Source organism: Fistularia commersonii, chromosome 16, assembly GCF_037954325.1.
Source record: "Fistularia commersonii isolate RoL2024-O1a breed Wild chromosome 16, RoL_Fcom_v1.0, whole genome shotgun sequence".
NCBI classification, from domain to species: domain Eukaryota; kingdom Metazoa; phylum Chordata; class Actinopteri; order Syngnathiformes; family Fistulariidae; genus Fistularia; species Fistularia commersonii.
In genome coordinates this window covers 7,858,736-7,884,688 of record NC_141299.1, presented here as the reverse complement: position 1 = coordinate 7,884,688, position 25,953 = coordinate 7,858,736, and the positions used below count along the sequence as shown (strand labels likewise).

The 25,953-nt window shown below is 38.6% G+C and overlaps 1 protein-coding gene across 3 annotated transcripts in view; it reads left to right on the top strand.

Annotated features, from left to right (window-relative positions):
* Positions 1-25,953, top strand: part of celf5a (cugbp, Elav-like family member 5a) — a 199,494-nt gene that overhangs the window by 143,896 nt on the left and 29,645 nt on the right. For all 3 annotated transcript variants that reach the window (XM_086161123.1, XM_086161124.1, XM_086161125.1), the window contains exons 4-5: positions 17,708-17,836; positions 20,102-20,181. In XM_086161123.1, the coding sequence (XP_086017249.1) occupies positions 17,708-17,836; positions 20,102-20,181 (209 nt within the window). The remainder of the gene's footprint in view (positions 1-17,707; positions 17,837-20,101; positions 20,182-25,953) is intronic.

The following is a 25,953-nucleotide window of genomic DNA, read 5'->3' as shown; positions in this document are numbered from 1 at the left end:
AGATGGTAAAATCAGTGGTATAATGGAACCCCTAACAATAATTAACAAACATCATTCATGAAAATGTATACATATAAATATATATATATATATATATATATATATATGTGTGTGTGTGTGTGTGTGTGTGTGTGTATTATATACATATTATATGTAACTATAGTATATGTATATATATTGTAAAGACACGCACTTTACACTTTGTTTTTGGTCTCAAAAATTGCAAAATAAAGATAAATAAATAAATATATGTACCATCAAGATTTTTTTCCTTTTTTTAATCAAGCAAATATCTGTATTAATGTGGCTCTCTTTTAGCCAGCTGCTGAGACAGACTGAAGTGTTTACATTACCTGAGGCCCCAATGTTCCGTGAAGGTTTGTTGTAAGCCGGGTGGCGTAGCAGTTGCAAAACCAGAAACCTAACTAATGTATGCTTTGCACTGATATGGTACTCAACACTGGGACTGATTTGGTGAAACAAAAACTCACTCCTGCATAGTTTACAAATTACTTTGTCAGTCGTTTCTCCTAACTTGGATTTTTCTGTGCAAAGACTTTTGTCAAGGACTACATGTTGGTTCTCCCACCAGATCATTTTGGGACACACGGGAGTGACATTCCCATTCCCATTCATTGTGGGATTCTAGTCCAACCCATGTTGCAAAAAGAATTTTTATGTTAATCAATGATAACAATGAAAAACATTGAAACATTGAATAAATTTAATTAAGTAAATAATACAAGAGGTATACATTTTCTTTTGCAGCATTACATACATGATCAATTCACTTAGATAATATTTTACATCACAAAAGGATTGAAAATCATACTTTTATCCAAGATTAAAGAGTTTACAGTGTATCATTCAATACATGTAGAATATTATTTCTTCTATGTTTCTAAGCATTAGTGGATTAGCCATAGAGACCTGATGTGAATTAATAATACAGGAGAGGAAATGCTTGTTCAGCTCTGAATAAACTAAAAATGTTTGGAGCTGAGCTATTTACCCCATAGTTCAGTTGAAAACAACAGCTGATGAAGTATCCTTTGGTGGCCATTGGAGACATCATTCACCTAGTAAATATATTCTAAAGCATCTTTTCAAGTTTGACATCTAAAATGAAATAATACATCCATCTTCTGCCGCTTATCCTGCACTCAGGATCACGGGGGATGCTGGAACCCAGCTGTCATCGGGCATGAGGCAGGGTTCACCCTGGACTGGTCAATCGCAGGGCCATATAGATATATACATATATAGATATACAGCCATTCACTCAGTCATTCAATTGGTACAATTTTCCTAATTTTTTCCAATTAACCTGCATCTTTTGGAATGCGCCACCGTGCCACCCTAGAATAACATAATTCAAAGTATAACTATGAGCATCTTCTCTTCCATTTTAATAAATGTCATGAATTGCAGGTGATCGTGTTTGTCTTTTTGACCATGGTTTAGATGATGAGTTTTATTCAGTATCATAGCAAGAGCAACAAGTGATAATAAAGGTCAACGTATTGGCCTCTGCTCAGCCCCTTTGTACAAATACTGGTATGTTGATTTACCTAATTAAACAATGTCTGTCACTGGCTCTTGCAAATAACATTACCCTCCACAAAGTATTTAATGTTGACATTGTAATTTACTCGAAGGCTATAAACTAATTATGGCTTTGTACCAACATTTATCTTTAAATGAACCTTGATTTGTACATGAATTTCAATAAACAACACATTAGATATTCAGTGAGCCTTCCTGCATCTCATTCCATGTCTACATTCTTTCTTTTATTTTCTCTTCTCTTTTCTTCCCCTGTCCATTTCATCTTAGCTTTCTGTATTTCCCCTTGTGTGCATCCTGGCCTTTTTGAGACTGTCTCTCTTGGTATCCTTGATTGACAATAACTAATATTCAGAATGTCGACTGCCCTTTAAAATGATAATTTTTCTGAACTAATTTCAGATAATGCCTCACCATACTGGGCCTTGCTGACAGTGCCAATTGATATTAAAAATGCAATCCCCCCTCCACCCCCTTCGGTTTTCACTAACTGAATTCTTCTAATGTCCCTGCTTTGCAGATTTGTATTTCTTTGAAGTTCTTCATTAATAAAGGCAGTGTGCTACTCTGGCAATGTAACAAACTTGCCAATTGTAGATAACAAACATAACTGTATTACTGGAAATAAGGGAGGGCTCCTACTAGAGAGAGAATATACATTGTCACGCAAAATACATAAGTAAAAATATGGTATCGTGGCAACCTGAGGTAGCCAGTCCCCGCCTCATGCTACAGTATGGTTCGGAGATAGGGGTAATTAAAATTAATCTATTTGTTCTTCAAGTGTCTCATTCACAAATTTCCTCTAACTTTACATCAACTTTAGCATGAATCTGGCATTTTCTCGAGGTTATAGGGGGACAAGAGGGAAGAATGCTCTCAAAAGTCTTGTGATTATCAGCCAACAGGTTTCTTGACTGGTCTTTTCTTACACAGGTCTTTTTTGAGTATTTTTTCACTTTTCCCTATTGCGATGGACTTTAAGTATTAAGTGATTCAAAAATTGGATGCTGGATTTTGTTATCTCATTGCTGTGTCAAATAAATGCTGATTTTCACAACACAGCAGTTTTTTAATTTTTTTTCTCTTGGCTGATGCATCAAAGTATGTAGTAACTGGTTTCCATTGAAAGCTGTATGTGTACATATGCGATGTTAAAAAAATGCTATAGGATCTATTATTTTCTCTATAATATAGATATAGATAGATGATATTGTCTTGTCACAGAGAGGGCCAGGAAAATAAGGCAGGTCACACTGTTTAGGTAGAAGGTAAATCTTGTATCTACTGGAATTAAGCTCACAATGTCTGATTTTGACCCAATCTCAGTATTCCAATATTTTTGCCTGAGAACACTTTTATTGGAGAACGTAAAGGGTAGATTGCCAAGAAAATAAAGCATTGCCCCCAAGACATTTTGCAACCCTCAATCAACAATAGAGAGGGAAAAAGTCAAGAACATTCATACCGATGGATGTTTGTTTTCTCCTTTTTTATGAAGTGCTTTATATCCTCATATTAACCATATGTGTCTCTGAAAGAGTAGATGTGTGCTACTTCTTACTCGCACTGTAAATGTAATTTTGTTTGGAGGTTAGTGTCCAGAGGAAAGGACCAAGGACCTTTAAGTGTGACTGTATGAGGAAGGGAAGAGGTGCGGGTGAGCTTAAATAGTAACAATGTACAGTGAGCCACTGTCCCTCTCTTTGGTCATGCATTTTTCATTACACTCTCCCTTTTTATACTATTTACAATTTCTCTCTCCTCTGAACTTTCATGTGGTGCTTGCTGACATGGCATTTCACTGCCTTGCACACAAAGCCCTCCAGTGCTCAGTGTACTAAAGTTGGAGTACAACTGTTAGTCTAGTTTTTTTGCTGTGTGTGTGTGTGTGTGTGTGTGTGTGTGTGTGTGTGTGTGTGTGTGTGTGTATGATGGGGGTCCTTGCATGCATGTACTCATTTGGGCATACATATGAATAATGGGGATGTTATTCTTGGCAAGTTACCTGATTTCCTCTTTTTTGTACACTCAAACGACACTATATGTGATCTTTGACTCTCATATGAGTGAGAGAGACCTCTTAAAGAGAGTCCAAGTATGTTGGCATCACCTTAACTACAAAATAACTAAGCCTCCTAGTATAGAATGGATTATTTTAAATTATTCTGAGTTGAAATTCAAATTTAATTTTGTTTTAGCCCTAAGCAAATGGCAAAACTGTCTGAGTGAGATCAGTAAAGGTCAGAGGAAATTAAAATGCTTTCTCTGAGGTTTGTCATTCCGCAAGACCTCAATGCGTCCATAATCATATGAATATATATTGCTGACAACAAAAGATTCCACCTGTAACATTTTGATGTGTTAGTATGTCACAATATTCTGTACGGGTTTTATTGCATATTATAGCATGCTATGTTATAGTTTACAGTCAATTACATGACATTATTTTGAACTGCAGTTTGCCATAGACCATTGCATTGTAATATGGTTTGCTACAGTGAGCAACATTATTAGAACAGAATATTTGATGTGGTATTGCATTGATTTCTTTGTGGGGAGATGAATCTATACATAAAAGTAATTATAATAGGTCCCCAAGACTTTGGTTTCTAATCAGCTTGTACACATAGTGTTTTCAACTTGGTTCAAAATACTTTTTGGAGACATACTTGAAATGCATGTACTTTACTTAGTGACATGAATTGAAACTCTTAATACCAGGGCTCAGGAGACTATTTTTTCAATATTTGTCAAAATAGTGTAAATGTCTCGCTAACCTTAGTGAAATTGATGAATAAAGAAATTAAAGAAATCTTATCTGGTAAGTCCATAAAACAGGTTCCCATAGTTGCTTCAACAGCATTACAACTGAATTCTAGAATTATGGCACCCAGAATCAAAAAAGGAAACTCAGAAATAACAGCGTCTCATAATTATTGTATTTCTAAATAATTTGGAATACATTCATCCTATATTGCTTAAATTTATAGTATTGGATTCATGATGATGGTCATACAACTTCCCATAGTGTCAGAAACCTATTAGATTCACCTCACATTGAGAATCAAAAGCAAGTCATGTCAGGTCTCATGTCATGGTGCATAAGCTACTCAAAATGTATGATTTTCTTACAGGTGGAATAAGAAAGAGACTGTATGTTTCACAATTACTTAGAGATATGTGTTATAACCAGGGATTTCATTAAAGCACCTAAAAAAGTGAGCGCTAACTATAAAGTAATAGCATGTACGTGATTACCACATGATTCCTAATCTCTGTCCAAATCCTGGATTTTGAAATGCTCCACGAATCAGATATTCTAACAAAGTGCTGGTTGACCATCTGGCCCAGGGGTGTCAAATTTAATGTGTATTTGAATTTGACACCAGTTTGGGCCAAAATTAATCAATCGGTACAAGTCGAGGGCCAGATTGGTTCAATGTTTATTGAAAAACATATCGAAATGAACTTGTTGCATATATTGACCCTAGAAATAACAAAGCTTTTAAATAATTGCCAAATAAAACAACACTAAATACATTAAAAATCAGTTGCAGCAATATCTTATGTCTCTCTCTTCGGCATTTCCAGGGTTACTTTTAATGAAAAAAAATACCACAGCCAAAAAGAATTTCCTTTAGAGAAAAATCCAACATGCCTTGTGGTAGCAAGGAAAAAGTACAAAAAGAAAACATATTACAGTTGAGTTTTCTGTTCTCTGATGCTCTCTAGTCTAAGCCAGAACCTTGAACTGACAGAGCTTATATGTTCTCGCCTATAAACAACAACATTAAATACAAGAAGAATAACTTGCATTTATTTCTTATGGCTCTATAAGCAACGCATTGTCATCCCAATGTGTTAACCGCCTGACAAATGGTGAAGCGTCCCTTGGCATCACATTCCGACGCATTAGACGCACCCTTTTTTTGGTCATTTTTCAATGAACCTGGAGAAGTGCCTAATTTTTTTTTCCCAAATTTTCGACAACACATTCCTACGCGCTATATACCAGCGCATTCGGCACCTCTTTCTCGTTCTGTATTGTGTCAGTGGAGGAACGCAATTTCTCCTTTAAAACACACACTTGCAAAACACTAACTGTGCTTTTATTTTTGTTAGGTTTAGAGAAATACACATGTCGATGTAGACATGACGCTCAGGTCCATCCAAAAATGACGAGAAAGAGGTTCCTAATGCGTCGGTATGGGAAAGGAAGCCTTCAACATTCTTCAGGCGGTTGACGCATTGGGATGAGAATGAGCTGCGAAAAGCAGCTTTTCCTGAGTAATTCCTGGTGCATTTTCTCCCAGATCCTGCCCACCAGTCCACTCTTTTGACAGCACGTCACAGGCGCTCCATCTGTTGTCAGTGCCAGAAGTTTATCCCAAGGCTGGCACATTTCATATACGCATCGCATGCCGCTTCAAAGATCTCCTTTCCTGTAGTTGTGCTATGCATTGATCTTAACCCCAAAAGTTCCTCTGTTACACACAGATCTGAGTCCACTCCAAGGATAAAATCGACAGCTGCTCAGTATCAGAGGCGTTGCGGCTCTCTCCGCAAACATATACTCCGCCTCCCACCTGTCTTGGAGGCCACTGTATTCAAAGTCCACCTTTCCTTTAGCCATTTTTGGGGGAGAGGGTCAGCTGACAGTTGACAACAGGTCACTCAGCAAGGCTAGCTGACTGGCAGGTGGGGATCGCGGTTGCCGGTGCCACAGCACTCGTAGTGTGTTGTGGGACTTGTAGTATCAACGGTGTTTGCAACATTGAAACAGCGGGCCAAATCTGGCACGCGGACCTTGAGTTTGACACATATGCTCTTGCCTCATTTAAGTGCAAAATCACCAATAGAGACCAGATAAGACAGCCTGCTGTCAGTATGACTGACAGGGTTAGGCTCTCCTCTCGAAGTCACATTAAACACGACAGAGGCTCTGCATACAAAAAGCCAATAAAGGCATATAAACTCAGATTAGTTTAGTATTTTGCCTTCCACTATGAGTTCCATTTAAACACATCTGCTGAAAAAAAGCTATAGTGAAACCAGATTCCAGAAAGCTGTTTTCTGGGATTTTCTGATTATGTGGTGCACTCAACAATAATCAACAAATAAATATAGACATACATGTAGTTTGTTAGAACCTGCAAATGTTTATTCCCCAACAGCTTTTTAACTAAGATAATAAGTCCCACACTCTTGAGTTACAGAGTAGTCCAAAATGATTATATTTTTTCCTCTTAGGTAGAAAATACAATGCTTTATAGATCATTTTGTGAGAAGCCCTAAATGTCTCTCCTGTCTAACACATGTCGCTTTTTCTATCACATCATCACTCTCTGATGGGCTAAAATAAGGAATTCAACCTTCTATATAGAATATTCAAATTCTGTCATTGTGTATCTACTTTTCTATACAAAAGTAAAGACCCAAATGCTAAAGACTACATTTTGATGAGTCTTTCACTATGAATCATCTACTCAAAAGCATTAGCCTTGGCTTTAAACGCTAGAAAATGTATCTTATTTTCAGCTGACAAACTCACCTGACCTGTATGTCCAAAGACAAAAGTGGAGCCCAACCCATACAGTTGACAAAGCCATTACACATGTGCAACAACTACAGATCACGAGATTGACACATCCAGACAGGGATGGTTTTCTAGTCGGAAAGACACTAAAGATTCTTAAGAGAAGAAAAGGTTTGAATTATTTGAAGTAATGAGAAATGATAAGGAGCACTACAAAAAAAGGGATAGTGTGAGCAATGTCCAACAATGGGGTTTTTTCTGACAGGATATAACATGGGTCAACATTTGGAGCAACCCCCATGCAAGGCTGCACTCCAGGCTCTACTCCAGGTGTTTCAGAAGAGACCTGCCAGCTGTATGACCACTTAAGTCCTAGCCTGCAGCATGTCCTTACCGCCTGAAAGACTCAGCAGGTATCAGTGACGCCATGACAGTAGTTGGCTGAAGTCACGCACAGAGGCTAGAAGCTGATGGGGCCAGCAAGGCAGCTGCAAAATGCCATATCCAGTTTTCCCCGTAAGTGGGCAAAGTGCTGAGCCGTAACACAAGCAATTGTTCACAACTGACATAGAGAGCAGAATGTGTGAGCTGACTTGGGTCATCGTTTGAAGTTCCCATTATAGATCACCACAATTTTCCTGCAAGACATTGTTTTCTATTCCACCACAACAAATACAGTCATCATGGTATAACGAACTATGCAACTGGAAGAGGGCTTGGAGTTAGCATCTAGAAGTAACTAGAGTGATCTGCTGAGTGTACACAAGAAAGATGGAAAGTCTATTCCCTTCCCAATGGATGCCAGTTGTAAAGTCTGCAGTTGAACACCCACCCAGTAGCTTCTGAAGTAGGATAAGTCAGTGGTCCAAGGATGAGAAAGCTCCAATGCATTATCTTGCACTAAGTAGGGACACTGTATGGTGGCTAGAATGATCCCAGGGCTGATGGCAAGGGGCAGGATGCTGTGGTCAGTCCAAGGGCAGCATCAAAACAGGCCCAGGGAGATATGCAAGCCGGACATAGAACGATATGCAATGGATAGAACCGTCATTTATGATAATGAAGTCACTGTCTATCATTATAGTTAGGACATATCTGAAGCTTGCTTTTGTAAGTCTGCAGGTGAATGTTTAAATTAAACCTTTAGTCCTTTACTGCCCTTAGACTACACACAGAGAAGGGCTGAATTGCAGGGTTGCCTGTAAGCCTCTTTTCTCCATGTGCTGTAAAGTCGTCCGTCAGCTCAAATGCTCTTGTAGGCAAAGTTTGGGAGAAGAAGCCCACACTCCAGAATATTCACATTGCATCACATCACATTGAACAGGACATTGGCCCCTCAATGTTTTATCTCAGATAAGCCTCCTCAATCTATATATTTTTCCTCTCTTTCATGCTTACAAACATTTTTCTCATTTTTCCTTTTTGACCCTTTTTTCTAGGTATCCCACAGCACTTTTGTTGTCCTTCGGCTGATCTTTTTTTTCCTTTGCCTTACCTTTCTCTTCCATTCTGAATAGTTTGGCTGTCACCTTGATTCATATGTTTGCTCATAGCCTTTATTTTTTATGGAATTGCTGTAGCCAAAGGTGAGAGCGTACTAGTTTTTTACAAGACATTCTAGTTAGATGAAGAGAAAAGATATAGCAGAATACTGTTTGACTGCTTTTTTTTATTAAGTTGTTTTGTCCTGAAGTTTGTTTTGTCCTATATGAATAAAAATGGTAGTTACTTAAGAACATGAAGTATAATGAGTTACCACAAGTGCAAGATAACATGAGAGAAAGAAGACAGATGAAATCACAAGTGACAGGAGAGAGACAAATGTGGTGAGACGGATAAAGCAAGAAATATATATTAGACCAAAAATAACAAATATTGAACTACTGCAAAGACAGAAAAAGGATTAAAAAAATGTGCCCATGCTTTGGCTGGGTGGAGGGCAGGCCGAGAGGGGTGTGTCCAACATAACCCCTCATGAATCAGTGTCAGTGGAGCAATGAGAAATTAATTAAGAAACAGGCTTGCACTGTGTTAAATACTGCCAAAGGTAAAAAGCCTGTTCTGCTGTATAAAAAGACAGGGACAGGAAAGAAGAATGCCAATGATGGAATAGAGGAAAGTGTGGAGAGAAATTCATATCATGGCAGATGCCAAAATGCCCTTCAGATGGCATTATTAAAGTAGACATTATAAATTACCCTGCCATTTTTTTCACATTTATGTATAGCAGCTCATACACATGTTGCTGTGTCAGGATTTATGACAGCAGTAGTAATACACCACAGTTGACACAAGGCTGTAAGTAATATTTCTCTTTTGTTATCATATCGACGGTAAATGTGCTGAGTTGCGGTTGAGATAAAATATTTTAAGTATTTTTTTCTTCATTTTTTTTCTCCTTTCAGCTTTACTGTTCTTGGCAAGGGGTAGAAGTTGTTGACTAAGCTGCAAAGAAGCACAGAAAAAAAAAGCAAAGCACAAACCACATTAACCCTAGTTCAGAAACACTGGAGCATTTTACATAGAGTATTCAGAAACAGGAAAATTAGGTCAGAAGTCTGCATCTGTGTGTTCAAGGCTACTGGCTGAAATCCCCCCCTGCAAGCACCACAGAACAAAGCAGTAATTTAATCATAGTGATGCATGAAATCTGTGGACTTAAGCGGTGAATACTGAGTGACATGCATTAGGTGTTGAGTATCCTTTAGGTGGAAATTGCATGTTCATGTGTGCATGCAAACATATGCACATAGACAGATATTTGGTTGAGTATTTTGAGCGTCATGTGCTATCTAGTATGCTGCCTGCTGGCAGCTCTGGAAGGAAGCATGATCACTAGTCACCAAATCTCCTCTGAGATGGAATCGACTCAGTGGGTGTGCGTGCATGTGAGGATTCTGTTCAGTAACACATAGCTTGATCCTAACCTCTTTGGCCTGTCTCACATGCAGTAGAGGTTTCCAGCAACAGTTACCACCCGCTGTCTCCCCCTCACTGCAGTGATGTGTGTTTCTTCGAAGTGAAGCCTAAAAATGAGGAAATGTACATTTTTGTGATTGTTTTTATATATTTATACTCATATACATATTGTAGCGAGTCACGAATGTTGGGGTTTATATTGATACTTGTTTTCTGTGTGATGTTGGGGTTGCTGGGAATTATGTGGGTATGGTTTGGGGATGCATTGAATTCTGTTTTTTTAACTGGAATTGAGTGGGAACAGTTAGATAAAGTGTAGGCTCATGTGGCATGGCTGTGGCCAACAACAGCTATTGCTCATTAAACAGACATTTTACCATCACCTGGGTGTTTCCCTGACTAAAACGCTACAATATTTTTTATTCTATTTTTTATTTTTTGCCGACATATTACGGCGAGCAACCTTTTTTCTATGTACCCCTGCCATTGTGAAAGTTTGTGTGCAGCAAGCCTCAATCCATCTCTTAGTAGTGAAGAGATGCACCATTCTGCAGCTTTACTATCAAGACTGTATGCCCTGCTGTGTGGCATTTTACTGATGGCTTTTATGGTTTACAACTCAGCTGTCAATGAGCAGCCTTGACACAAATGATATGACTATGACATAAAATTACACTGGTGTCACAATAACTGCTACTAGTGGGTTCCTGTATCTTAAAGTCAGTCGGTGATTTATGAGTGGTATGGTGTTTTACTTATTATCAGTTTTATTTTATTTTTATACTATTTCCTTTCCCTGTGATAAAATGTGGAGAGAAGATATAATGTGATTTTCTATAACCTTAATGCCCATGTATTTCTCAATCCTAGTGTGTTTTTTTTAACTGTTATTGTAACATAACACTAAACTGTTAAGATTCATGGTCATCCCTAGCCACTCAGTTTGATAGTTTTCACTTTGTCATAATTGAGAGTTCCAGATGAAAATGGTTGAATGTTTCTGTATTGAATACTACAATTATAGGCGAGCACAAAAGAAATCCATGGCAAATGGAAGGTGAGAGAATTTGTTACAGAATCTGATGCAAAGTATGATTCAGTGGTGAAGCACACACTGGACACTTTAGCGGAATTACTCAGCAGGAGTCTGTACATCAGAAAGTTGTGCATACCCTGCCGCAAGTAAAAGGGGTGTAATCTCCCGAACCCGGATGTAAGTCGATAAAGCACTGCTGTCTCAGCTCCCTGTATATTTTATATTTGACCTGGTTGTTCCAAGTTGAGACATGCTTCCTTGGCTACTTTTTTAGGGGAGGATATTAGAGTAAAGAAAAAGATGATTTCTTCAAACACTATACACGTTTAAGACAACTTGACTCATTTTGTCCTGTGCAAGCTATAGTTGTAATGACTCTCTCCAAGTCCCAAAAATAGACTGGAATCTTCTACATGTGTTGTTCAAAGAGTGTAATTTCCTAGTTTTCATGTGCTGGGCCTATTTGTATAGATTGTGCAGGAAGCAGGATGTGACCTGAATTAGGTGCAATGATTACTGTGGTTTATTCGCAACAATCACGCCTAAAGTTCCTAAATCTCATAAGTTCTCCAGGTTGGTATTTTTGGTGTTTTGCTCTTGTCACATTATAATACATATGCATACACACACATACACACACAGGCAGACACTGGGAATCCCCAAGAGAAAGCACTGTTTTGAATTACTGGCTGATAATGCAAACAGGTTCCTGGTTGCTTTCTTAACAATCTGTTTTATGTCCGATCTGGCTCGCTCTAACATTTGCTTTCAGACATACAGTCCATCTGCTTAAAGTCTAATTTTTGGCTTGTAGGGCTTGTGTGAAAGGAGCGAGACAATTCCAGATGTGCTTTCAGTCTAAAAAAAAATCTTTCTGCAAACCAGCCCTCAGTTCTCAGTTTCAGTTCTTTATTCATTGTACATGTCTTAATTTGAAATTCAAAATGTATAGTTTTGGTATTGAAATGAACAGGGATCACTGTGTCTGAATTCTTTTTGAGGAGAATGACAGTATTGTTTTGTTGTTTTTTTCAGTGCTGTTTCCAAGCAACATATCTGAACTTGCGGGGGAAACAGCACTAATAAGCTACCTCATTAGTGCTAGTGCATGGTATGCTGTGCAGTTTGTGCTGTCAACTCTGTGGGTTAGCACACAAACTTCAAAAGACAGCTTCAAATACAGCACACGGGAGTGCGAATTTACTTTAGAAATTGGTAAACAAACTATTCTATCAATGTTTCCTCCTCTTTAGAATATTAGTGCAGCCAATAGACTGATATCTGTCTATAGTGACTTCAGTGAAATGACGAAATCACCAGCAAGGCGTTGCTTGCTGGTGATAAAGAAGCACATAAAATGGTCATTATTCAGGAGTTAATTTGATGGGGCTTTCTCACTCAGAGGCAGAACTACACCTCAGACTCCCTTTCGCATCGGCTCTCCACCACTCATACTGGTGGTCCTGAGCTATACATTGGATGGAATGGTTTTTCTTAGCATACACTGTCACTGTAATGACACACTCTACAACCCCACACATACATACATACATACATACACACACAAATTACATACACAGTTTCTCATTAATGCAAACACACCCAAGTAAGATCCGTATATGTAATAAATTGGATTAAATTCCACTGGCTAAGCACCGTGATCTCTTAGGGTTAATTAATTTCTTTCCACTCTGTCTGTGTTTTTTATGCTTGAACACATGCTGACACTGTTATTATGTGACATCCTGCTCACTGGAGAAGTATAATGGCCTGCGAACAGGGGAGATGATGTAAAATGTTTGGTATTCAAATTACAAAGAGATTTGATTCTTATTTGTTTTCTGTCTTTTGACATGAATGTACACTAAAGTAGTTAGTGCTACCATGGCAGATCCTTCTCTAATGCTCCTCCTTACTTGCACCACAGTTCTTATCTTTCTCTCCAAATGAGAACTCCTGGCATCTTTTGGTCCCTTATTCTGACTTTATGCTATCTCATTTGGTTTTAATATATTTATCCATTCATTATTGTCCGCTTTTATCAGTAAGTCAATATTGTTCATAATTTGTCCTTATCTCCAAGACTGACAGTCAAATTTACACTGCGGCTTAACAGACAGATAGAGAACCCCCATCCCTCCGTCTCTTACTCGTCTCCTCTGTTCATTCCACTCCAAACTCCAATGAAACATGAATGACAGCCTGGTGTATATGTAGTTGTCATAGCAACCACCCCATCCCTCTGTTCTTTTTCAATGCTATGCACACCCTCTCGCACTGTCATGAAATATCTCTTTCCCACCTTCTATCCCCACTCCTGTAGTGTTGCAATGCTTGAGAGAAAGATAGACGGAGAAGAGAAACTGGAATTTGGTATGCTTTCCCTCCATCCAGTCATCACTGTCTGCTCCTGTTTTCCATCCCCCCTTCTTCCCCACCCTGTCAGTAATTTCCCAACTTCTCTGGTGCACCTCTTTCATATAGCCTATCTTATCAAGGACTAGCTGACTGTATGCACAGCAACTTACTCATCATTCTTACTCTCCCTCTCTCTCCTTCTGGTTTTATTCTTCCTGCCTCCCCTGACTCTCCTAGTCTGCCTTTTTTGTTGGTCCAATACTCTGCCCTATTGCTATTCAATAGTCTCATTCAACTGTCCAAATGCTCGGCGGTCTGCAATGTGCATATGCATAGAGAATACAGTATTAAGTCTCTGTACTGCATTGGACGTTTGCTGCCAGTCGTGTATGGATAGTGCAAAGAAAGTTTTTCTGAACTAACTATTATGTGGGGTGGCAAGATGGTCTAGTGGTTAGCGCTTTGGCCTCACAGCACGAAGGACTCTGGTTTGATTTTGACTGGGGACCTTTTTGTGTGAAGTTTGCATGTTCTGCTTGTGTTTCCGCTTTCCTCCTGCAGTCCAAAAACATGTGGCAGGTTAATTGGAAAAATTGGGAAAATTGCCCGGATGTGCGAATGAGAAGGTGCATGGTTGACTGTCTGTCCATGTGGCCCTGCCACATGGCGACCAGTCCAGGGGGGTACCCTGCCTCTCGCAGCTGGGATAGGCTCCAGCATCGCAACCCTGAGTAGGATAAGCAGCAGACAATGGATGGACGGATGGAACTATTATGTGACAAAACAAGATATTTTGAGATTTGGCATACATGCTAAAGGACGAAAATATGCCAATAGCGTTTGTCATACAAATGCTGGATCAGTCAGGCCATATTAGCAACACAAAACATGCATTTTTACTGATTTAATTTTCTTATTTGTGACTAAAGACTTCTTTCCTACCAGTGTACTCATTCCCGAAAGTGCATATTTATTCGAAAGGGCTTGAGTGGACCCAGTTGGAACCATTCAGCACATTGCAATCTAAGTATTCTGAGTTTAATTTGCAATGGATTTATTCCAAACAAACATCTGTTTAGGGACTCTGAGTAAATCAAACAAGATGGGGGTAAATTTCAGGACAGCAGTGTTGTATCATAATGATGCTGCATACAGTAATCAGCAACCTTGAGCTGTAAATGCATCCCCTTGCCTGCTTGCTGCACAGTTATCACAGTTATCTTAAATATTTTTTAGGTGACAACAATTCACTGTTAACACAGCAGAGCAGAAAAGTTATTTTCATGACGTGCTATCAATTCTGGAAAAGTCGCAGTTAGCTTTGACATAATGGACCAGCTAAGAATGTTGAGTGTCCAATAAGAAACTTCATGACATGCAACTGGAAATCCATACCCCTTGGTGGATTGTCACAAGAAAGTTGTATTTGTCCCTGTACTGAAGTTGTTGTATGTTCATGTCTGTTGTAGAATCTGAAGGCTCTTGCAATTTTGCATATAAGAATATGCATAAAGTGATGATTTCTGCAGAAACTGCGCTATTGGTTGGTCAGGATAAAATTATATCAAAATCAAATGAAACCAGGGTTAGTGATGGAATTAAGGAGGGTGGCGATGGGGATGAAAGCGACAACAGCAGTTCATGAAAAAGTTAAGATCCTAATTCAAAACACAACATCCATGAGTCATTCGAATGTCACTGAAATATGTGTATTTTCTATCGGGAGAAAATATGCATGAACAATCTAACATCCTCAGATGATGGACATCAGAGCTCTTTAGAAAGTCAGGTTGTATTAATTTGGACTTCCAATGCACCATATCCAGGTCAACTCACAGGGTAAAGTAGTTTATATGAATTTTAAGCACCACTTACCTGATGATGTGAGTTACACGAATAATGAGATGACACACCAAGTAATAGGATTACTCTATATCTGAATTAGGTAGGAATACTGGAGGAAATGCCATGTAAATCTGTGAAGCAAACATTCAGATGATTCATACACATAGTTGTTGAGGTAGCTCAATTAATCAAAAAGACTAAGTAATTCCCTTAAAAAGACATTACATATTATTTCAATTGTATTTTTTTTTAAGTAACTCTTGTGTGTTAAGGTGTATAAACATAAAAACATGAACATGTTTATAAGCATTGAAGATTTGTATGTCTTAAAATTATTATATTCTTTTTTTTTTAATTCTGGAATATACAAAACTTCACCGGTTTAAGAAAAGAAAGTAATAGAGCACAGGATTGTTTTGTCAACATATGGCCATACTGTCTTGGAGACTAGTTTCTTATATATTTCGGTATATAACAATTTCTCTTGACTTTGCAATCTAGTCCTGTATTTGTGGTAATTTAGAGCCCCTTTCCAACTAAAACTCTAAAATAATATACTGTACATGCTTTGATATTTTATAAGTCATTTTAAAATATTCTTGGACCGATATACGTAGACACCCTTGACTCTGTTACACAACAACTGTTATTCATTTCAGTTGGAGGTGACTTGCCAGTTAAGATTCTTCCAGCAGTGGATGTGGATATATTTCAAGACACTCCATATGTGAGCTGTTCTTGATCATTAGTGCAACTCATATGCGACTGAGAAAGGTCATACATTAATTCAAAGCTTCTACTTGAAGAGGAGACCCACAGCCAACATAGGGGCAGGCAGTGGCGGTTTTGTGTACTTTCTGTGGGTCTTTGGCAGTATACAGGAGCGGATATGAGATGTGGTGGGCCCACAGCCCCCCTTCCTTCCCTCCACAACTCACCCCAACCCCCAATCCAACCTCAGAATTTATATTCTCCCTCCAGCAAAAGGAAAGACCATCTCGGCCTTTCATTTTCCAGTTCAGGGCTTTCCTTTTTTTGCAGATAAATGCTCTCCAATCCACCCTGACAGATGTCACATTGCATCACTTCCATTTTGATACATAGCCTCTGATCCTGCCACTTGCAATAAGGAGCCAGCACCAGGGACACCCCTCCCCAGACAAAACTCTGACATGGGTGATTATTTTATAGGTGCATCATTTGTGGTGCTGAGTGCTGAAATCATTGCTGGATGCCGTGTCTGCATATACTGTCACTGTCGTGGCCACTGTAGGAATGTTGCTATCGGATTGTGTCTGGGCCAGGCACAATAACAAGACACACATGCAGTACTCATCCCAGGTCACCCTGACACTGTGAAATACCTCTGGCAATGATTCATGCTGTTTCCAACCTCTTTGCAGCAGCAACCACTACTTCTGCCTCGCACTCAGTCTCTCCACTGTGACTTCACAGGTCAGAGTTGGAGAAACAATCTGTATAAAAGGATAGTTTTAGTGCTTATGCTGCCAGCAGAGACTTGCAGCACTATACCATTAATCATAGAAGGCCCGAGTACATCAGTAAACATGGTGTGTCAGGTCAAGGTAAAGATCAGATCCCACAGCATTTAACAGAACTCAGTAGCATACAGGCAATCTATTGAAAAGTCAGCGTTATTCATGGCATGTCTCCCAGTCTTCATGGTTTGCAGGAGAGACGGGCCATTGTTCACAGAATAGCTCACAGAGATATTTCTCTGACTACACAAAAAACACTGGATCAGCAGCAATTAGTAGAGTAAGAGAGATAAAAAGTGGAATGGTGGGAGGGAAGCAGTTGAAAAAAGAATGAGGAGGAGGGGGTGTAGAAGCAGTGAGGAGAACAGCAAAGCAGAGAAGAGGAGAGGGGAGATGAATACAGTGGAAAAGAGAGCCCAAGAGGGAGTAAAAGAGAAAAGGGGGAGAGTAAGAGCATGAGTTTCCAGGCAACACAGTATGTTGTGTGGGAGGCTGGGGATGCCTGAAGCCCCTGGTGCTTTTAAAGGACCAAAGACTTTGCTCATTGTCTTGGGTCTCTGTGTGTATCTGTCTATGCGTCTGTGAAAACTCTTCATTAGTGTTCTTGCTTCTCCGTCAAGCTTCTGACCACTCATTTGCCCTCAGTAGATACTGTATCTGGGGATATATGATTAAACTCCCCTATACGAGACATAAAAATAATCATTGCCGGAAAAGAGTCACTGTGAGTCACCTGATTACAACTAGGGTGAAATAAAGTGGGGAGTTAAAATGCAACATCTTTGTAAATGTCCATGTCTTTGATTTTTTTTTTTTTCTTTTGTTTGTAAAAAGATGCGTTCTATTAAATCACAATATGTCTCAGCCAGAGCAATGGTATTCTTGAAATCAGTTTTGAAATTGAGGCCAAGGTTATAAATCAGCCTTTTTTCTTGTTTCCCCCAGAAGACAGGAAGTTGTTTGTTGGGATGCTGAATAAACAACAGACTGAGGAAGATGTTTACCGTCTCTTTGAACCCTATGGAGTCATAGAGGAGTGCACAGTCCTAAGAGGTCCAGACGGCAACAGCAAAGGTAGGAGCAATGTAAACTTGTCAGCGTTATTTAGGTCACTGTGAGACTGTGCGGGACAGTCTATATAAGGAGGGCCATGCTCAAGAGATTTGACATATTGATCAGATAATTGTGTTCTTTGATGTAATACAATATTTTTAGACCACCCTTTGATTTACAGACAGTGATTATTTTACAGATACTTTCAAACACATTTTATCAATGTTTTTATTAATCTATTGTTTGTGAGCACTTTCAGCATAAAGAATATTTCTCAGCATAATATTATTTTTGATAAATAAAATGATTATTTTGTACTGGAGCTCTGTAACTCTGGCATACACTATCTAATTCCATCAATCACTTCAGCATTCCAGCCCTGATCATTATAAGATCTTCACGACTGTAAATTTGTTTTAGCTTAATAAACAAATTTCCTTGATTGAGTTTGTGAGAAATGAGGCTCTGCATATTTATTATGTACGGAAGGATTAAGCCCTATTCCCAGGAAAAAAAAAAAAACAACCTGTTTTTCATATTACTTTTAAGTTGAAGTTGAATTGAACGTTAATTGATTAATGATGAGACTTACAGCTTTTAATTGCTGAGTTAGCATTTCAGCAATGAAACTTAATGCAATTTGAAGTAATATTGTGATGCACTTCATGAATTTTTGTTGGTACTGTAAAGCATGTTTTAAAACCTGCGCAAAATCCAATTGATTTAAGGTTATCATAACAATACTTTTAGAGATTCTTACCTTAAGGCTTGAATGAGACAGCCCAAACTTTTGAAGACATCAGTTCCTCTTGACATGCAGCAAAGGCAAAGAGACGAGTGGTTTTTCATGTCTCTAAAGCCTATTCCCCAGCTCGCGCTTATGGAAATTGTTGTGGGATTATATCTAAGGGGGTTTGAAGCCAGAGAACTCTAACTCCTTGGTGGTTTGGCAGAGGGGTGGGGAAAGATAGATGTCAAAACAATTCAAATGTCCCTTCTGTGAAGACCAGGCCAGCAGAGGGAAGTTGCATTTCATGTGGCTAAGATATTAACAACAACAAACATTATTCTTATTTACATTTCAGTGAGGAAGCTTTTGCCCTCTATATCCCTCCAAATGGGGAATTAACAAGTGGTTATTATTTTGTAACTGTAATTGTCTTCCAATTACATTCAGCATGTTCCAAAATGGGCAATGGGCAAAATGACTTCAAATTTTATTAGCTGTTTAATATTTAAATGCTGCTTGCAGGTTTTACTAAAAGAACTAAGTGTTTCCACAGGTCATACAAGTGTGTTTTTGTTTTTTCGGTTTCCTGTTTGACTGCAGAATGACTTGTGGTTATGAGGAAAAAAAGAAAAGAAAAAAAAAACATTAAGATGTGTGAAATGGTAAGCCTGTGATGAGATGAAAGACTTAGTATTCACCAAAAGGACAAGATGGTACAGGACATGATATTCTGTGTCCAAATGTGCAGGGAGTTTTCATCTCACAGACATTCAAGAGATAGCAGGCATTGAAGGAAATGTCTTCATAGCGATATTTGTTTTCTGACTGCAGAAAGACATTACTGTACTTTTCATAATTACGTTTACACCAGTTCCATTATCTGTACAATGTTTTTATTATGGATTGAAATAAATGAGAAATAATTAGTAGCTTTCCAATATTTTGTAACTGCTCACAGTATAAAATATATTCTCAGTTCTCCATTTTCTCAAAATTATTTAGAAATGAGACATCTCAGATTTTTTTTTTCATTTTATCTATTCAGCATAATGTTTCCTAAATGGGCGTCAGCTTGTATCGTTTCAGTCCCCCTGCGACCACGAGTGCACTTATTTTGCTCCGAGGGTCAACAAGGGAATGAATGTTAGACAATGAACGAATGGACATTTCTGAATGATTTTATTGCAAAGTTGTGAATTATGTAGCCTTTAGCAAAATATTTCTAGACTAAAGAATAATTACCACATAATTTTTTCTGTTTTCTATACGAATACAATAGGCATTCCACTGGTTGTGCCAGTATTAAACATGCTCAGACAGGCATGCAGTGCTAAATAGTATGCTTTTCTGCTTCATCAGTGCAATATTTTAGCCTGCAGCTCTTGTCTGCTTGCCTGTTGTCCAGAGAGGGTGCAACGAGATCCTTGGTTACTGTGCAGTGATTTCTTTGGTCGCAGGAGTAATTTCACATATTTTAATAACATACAATCCACATTTCAAATCATATTATCAATTAAATCAATTAACTTTGTGCCTTTATATGTTCTCTCTTGCAGGCTGTGCATTTGTCAAGTTTTCCACACACACAGAGGCTCAATCTGCAATTAGTGCCCTCCATGGAAGCCAGACCATGCCTGTGAGTGAACCCCAACTGCACACAGAAACATGTCCAAATCCATCAAAAGGACAACATACACACCATGTCAATCCTGCACAAAATGTGTGTGCAATCTATACATAGGTAGAAATTTAGCTTTGAAGTTAACCCCAATTTTAATTGCAAAGATCCTCATAAATATGCCTTCTTGATAAATTGTAAATTGATATAACCATAATTCTTTCCCCTTAATTAATATGGTAAATCCAAAAAAAAAATCTAATTTTGAGATAAAACTGTTTAGAATGATAATTGAATTTTGGGTGACTCATCAATCAGCAGTTATGCTTGCATAATCAGTGAATATAACTCCAATGTGAGATTACGTTTGCTTGTTATATAAGCACACCATGTCCTCTGAAGTCTCTCTATATTGGATTTACTGTGTGCAAAGAGGAATGATTGCTCGTTTTTATTTGTCTCGTTTTGAGGCATTGTCCCTGTATGTTTGATGTTGTCAAAATTAAACTACTTACGCCGCACTCTAAACCTGATTAGTTACTCTACATGACATCGCGACAGATCATCTACATCACATATTATACAGAGGCATGGAGGTGCACTCTGCTTTTATCCACATTTTTGTTTTGAAAACTTGTCTTGGGGAACCAGATCCCCTGAACTCCCTTGAAACAGGATGCTTACTATATTATTTTCATTATTAATAGATGCCAATGTCTGGCTAAGCAGGAGTATGCATGTACTACAAGCCAGCTGTGCCATTTTGGTCAAAACTCTAAGTCAATCTAAGTGCAAATGACGGTGGGTCATGAGGAAAGACTCTTGATGTCCACACCCCATAGATACCCTCCTTCACTATTGCTCCAACCTACTATCTTTGCAAGCTCTCTTCCCTCACTCGTCTCTCTTTGGCAGCCTCTTGGGATATTAGGCAATAGACTTGTTTACTCCACCTTTCACCACAATGGCTGCTGAATTATTCATCTAACTATAAGCAAGAGGCCAAAGGGAGGCGAGCAAGGGAGGGAGGAGGGATAGATGACAGAGTGAGAGACAGAGAGAGGGAGAATGAGTGAATGGACAGGATTTATACCTCCTGCTCTGGTAAATTGATTATAGAAATCTGATCAGCATCTCATATCCTGTGGCTGCTGGCAGAGAGGCTACAGTCTGCTTGTCTCACTGGGATTAGCCGACCACCGGTGGACCATCTCAGCAGGTCGGTTCTGTTCAGAGGAATATGTTAATCAATGAGCAAAGATCCTGGACCGCACATCCCATGTGTCAAATATAACCTGACACACCAGAATAAAAAAAAGAACACTAATACAAATTTTATTTTATGTGTTATAATCCAACTTATTTCAAAAATATGCATAGCAATTAGACAGATGCATTGTCCATTCACAAAATAATATATTTCTACACTTTTAATTATACTGTATGAATGGTTGATTTTGCACATATGAACAGTTAACAGAGGCACACTCTGGGTAGCACGTGAGTAGGAGCTCACACGCTTTGTATATTGCTTCACTCTGTTTCACTGTCTGCTATTCATATGACTGGGAGTGAGGGTAAAAGGCTCTCTGACTCATCTTATTTTCCAGCTCAGAGGGCTTGTGATGAATACATTTATGCTGTTCATGTAGAAGAGAAGTATGCATTTTGCATGTGTGTTTGAGTTACGTAGGAATGAGAAAACGTGTGAAAATTACAATATGCACACTAAAAGCATCACTTTACTGCAAAAATTGACAGTAAGTATGATATATATATCTACACACACACACACATATATATATATATATACATACATATATATGTAGATAGGCAGACAGACAGATAGATAGATAGATAGATAGATAGATAGATAGATAGATAGATAGATAGATAGATAGATAGATAGATAGATAGATAGATAGATAGATAGATAGATAGATAGATAGATAGATAAATAGATAGAAGAGACCTTGGAAAGTCCTTGGATGGATCTTCATCACACTCGAGGCCATCTTATTTCAAGCCTGCGTACATCTAGTTTAGATACACCCCCACCGTTGTCTCTCATTCTCCTTATGCTTTAACATGCACACACATTCAGCTACATTTCAAGATATGAGTGGCTTAATTAAACATTTAAACACCAGACTTGTAAAGCAAATTGATGACATTCACGGGGGCTATGTAGGAAATAAGTCCCGAGACAAGGATGGGGGATGTGGGGGGGTGGGGGGGTTACAGGTCATGTCCATAGAGCAATGAACATTTTCAATCCAAATCTGCATCAGCTCAGCACTGGTCTGAGGCTATTTCAGCCGACACTGGAGCTGGATGATGGAAGGATAAGAGCAGACGGCGGGGTGGTTTAGATACATTTTGTATAAAGGAGGGCAAGAAGATTGAGAAAAGAGCCATCATGAGTGATAGGACTCAATATGTAACAGGACATACAGCATTTCTAGATCGCCTCGACAATTTTACCATATGCCACTAAATGATAGTTAGCAATCAGCCTGCTTGATTACCAATTCTAGTGAAGATTGACATCCCATATTTTGGGCCATTACCTAGCAGATCTCACCTGGTCTAGGATCATAATTGAAACCCCTGGTATGTCTCAGAAAAAATGGAAGGAGATGAATAGATAATTTAAATAATTCAGTAAATAACTAAACAATGAATAGGTTCACATCATTTAATTGTTCAACCCTTCATTGCTTGCCCAGCACCTCACCGGGTGAAACCACTGGAATCAAGGGCATAACAGCACCCTGAAATTAATAGAAATATTTTTAGTAATTCTTCAGCAAATTTTAGTGGCTTGAAAAGAAAAAAGACAGGAGGAGACAGGGATATTCATGCACTGAGTGCAACAACATATTCGAGGAAAGTTACCATATTATCCAGGTCTGATTTGTAAGTAGCAAGCTGCTACATATGTCCTGTTACTTCTCTTCATCTTAACCTGGTTTGTGGCAGATTGGATCTATAGCATATTTACCATTGTAATGCCCCTTACTTAGTTAAGTGAAGCATATTTGCAATTGTGAAAATCCTAGAGTGATCATGGTTTCTTGATAACCCACTGTTCAAAACATCAATGGAGGAAGACACTGTGAGAACGCATCATGCTGTACTGTCCATGGTGCTGAAATTGTTCAGCAATACTGATTTCAATGATTTTTATCTTTTTTTTCTCTGGCTATATGTAGCTGTAATCAAATGAGCCATAAATGCATACATTGATTACTGAAATAAGTTAAAAAGGATTCTCTTAATTAAAGAAAAAAGTAATATAATCAAGAAATGCTTTCAATTGACTAGACCTCAAGATCTTATTATTTTTTATCCAGAAAGTCTATGAATTTCATTTTAATGTTAACTTACTTTAGAAAATACACACTTTTCAATAATGTCAGGTTCTCTGTAATTATTTAATTTCTCCTGAATTTATGACTTTTTTGATTTCGTATGAGCCCCTCTGCTGCTGACTCACTCAACTTGGAGCTTATACTTTATTAATGGTATTTCAGAATTCCATTTTAACGTCACAGTAAAAATTGGCAATTTGAAAATTTTCCAAATCAAGAGAAAGGTTGGCTATCTGATAAAATAAGCAGCAACTAAAACAACTTAGCATAGAACTGCACAAGTGTCTTTCAATTATCCAAACATCACCCAGTGCACCTGTCTCTACAGTATATCTGTTAATTCTCCATCCGTGGAAAAAGTTGACAAATGCTTTCCATCCCTCAGTCCTCCCTGTCTTTAAAAAGAGAATGAGATATTTAATGATAACCTCCACTCTTGATTACAACATTAAAACATGGTTCTCAAATACCAGTTAAAATCTAAAAACAAAGTTATTTGAATGATGATGTATCACTCATTGTGTTTGCAACATAGACATTAGTCTATTATTTGCCGTTTATGTAATACCCTGACACTCTTAAAGCTATATAATGATGTGTGATATGTCTCTGTGACTTGCATTGATGCAAGGATGTTTAGATTTAAGTCGGAAGAAATACGTGGATTCGCAGCTTTATTCACATGTGGGTGTGTAAGCCTCCTTGGTAATGAGCAGGAACTATAAAGAGGCAATGTTTCCTTTTGCCTCCCTTTCCTTGAGTGGGTCTCCGTGCACCTGGGAGCTGGTCGCCAGGGGGAATCTACTCACACTTGGCAGGTTGAAAATTTAATGAGACTTTTACTTCACACTTCAACCACCTCTCTTATGACAACAGATATTCTCTCACTGATATTCTGACAAGCTTATGTGTGAAAATCTTTGGCGATAAACAAAACAGGATAGCTGCTCAAAGAAAAAAGCTAGAAGGCCTAGGTGTGCAGACCAGTATATACCTTGAAAGAAGGTCTTCAGATTGAGGGACGCACATGTGATTACGAAAGAGAGTGATGAAAATCTGAAACCCAGACAACTCACAGTAAACTGTTCTTCCATTACTCAACTGACTACAGTCTGGCCTGGTCCTACTTCGGAAAATGGCTGACTGCATATAATTGAATGTCCTATGTCCTCAAATTATAAATCTCAGCATTCTAACTAAGTATCAGAAACAAAGTGAGCCTTCAGCTATTGCTATTAAAATTAACTTTTTTTTTAAGTGTGTGTGTGTGTCGGGCTGGGGGGGGGGGGGGGGGGGTAAATCATCCAAAATATAGTAGCAATCAAGTGATTTTGCACTACCCTTTCCTCAGTACTACTAAAGTTACATTTTGTAATAACGCAAGTGATGCCGGTACTAAATAGCTGGACAATCATCTTGGACAAAGATCTTGCAAATGTTGCCTGTATCATAGGTAGCCTAGTTGTAACTAAGAGCCATTCCACTGTTGGAAAGTTATAAACACAGAAATACTGGTTCATATAACTGCTTATGCTTCACTGTTGTATTGTTCTACATCATGCCCTATTCTAACACTTGACCATGTTCATCAATATACTATTTATATAGATAGCAGACTTACCAAAGGACCACATACCTACAATAAGTCAAGGCTATGCAATATCATCCAGTGAGCAAAGCAGGAGGGGAGTGTTGAGAGATGCATTGAAGAAAATGGTGAGAAAGAACAAGGAAGAGGTTAAACTCTATATTCAGTGCTATCAAATGGTGACTGCAAACTCCACGCAAGAAAGGACTCCTGTTGCGATCGAACCAGGAACCTTCTTGCTGTGAAGTGGCAGCACTAACCACCACACCAGTCTGCCACCAGTCTGCCTGATGTCAAGAGGCAGACAATTCGCAATGTTTGTGCGCAAAAAGAAAAATCCCTCTCGTTAACAGCCTTTTTCCCAGACCTTAGGAACACGCAAAAGCCTAGAACCCTGGGAGCATTGAGCATAGTGTGTGTCCAGGAAGCTATGGCTTCACCAAGACAGATAGATATGATGGTGCAATGCCACTGACTATTTTACAGGCAAGAAACACTTACTATGCAGTGTTGTATTATGCAACATTGAGCTATCCTTCTGTCTTCCTTTTTTTTTTTTTTTATAACCGCACTGTTTAGATCGGGGCAAATCCCATTACTGAAACCCCCTACACCTCTTTAGCCTTTTAAAAGCACCCAATCCCCAGTCTTCACTAGTCACTACTGTTATTGACAATGTTGCATCAATTTCAAGGGTCTCTTATTGTAACTGACACACAACCTTTGTACACTGTCAGATCAGAGTAATATTTCGGCCTTTTACGTGGATCGATTGGCCACTACAGTGGTGCAGATTGGAGGAGAGGCGGAGCACACAAAAGGTCAACT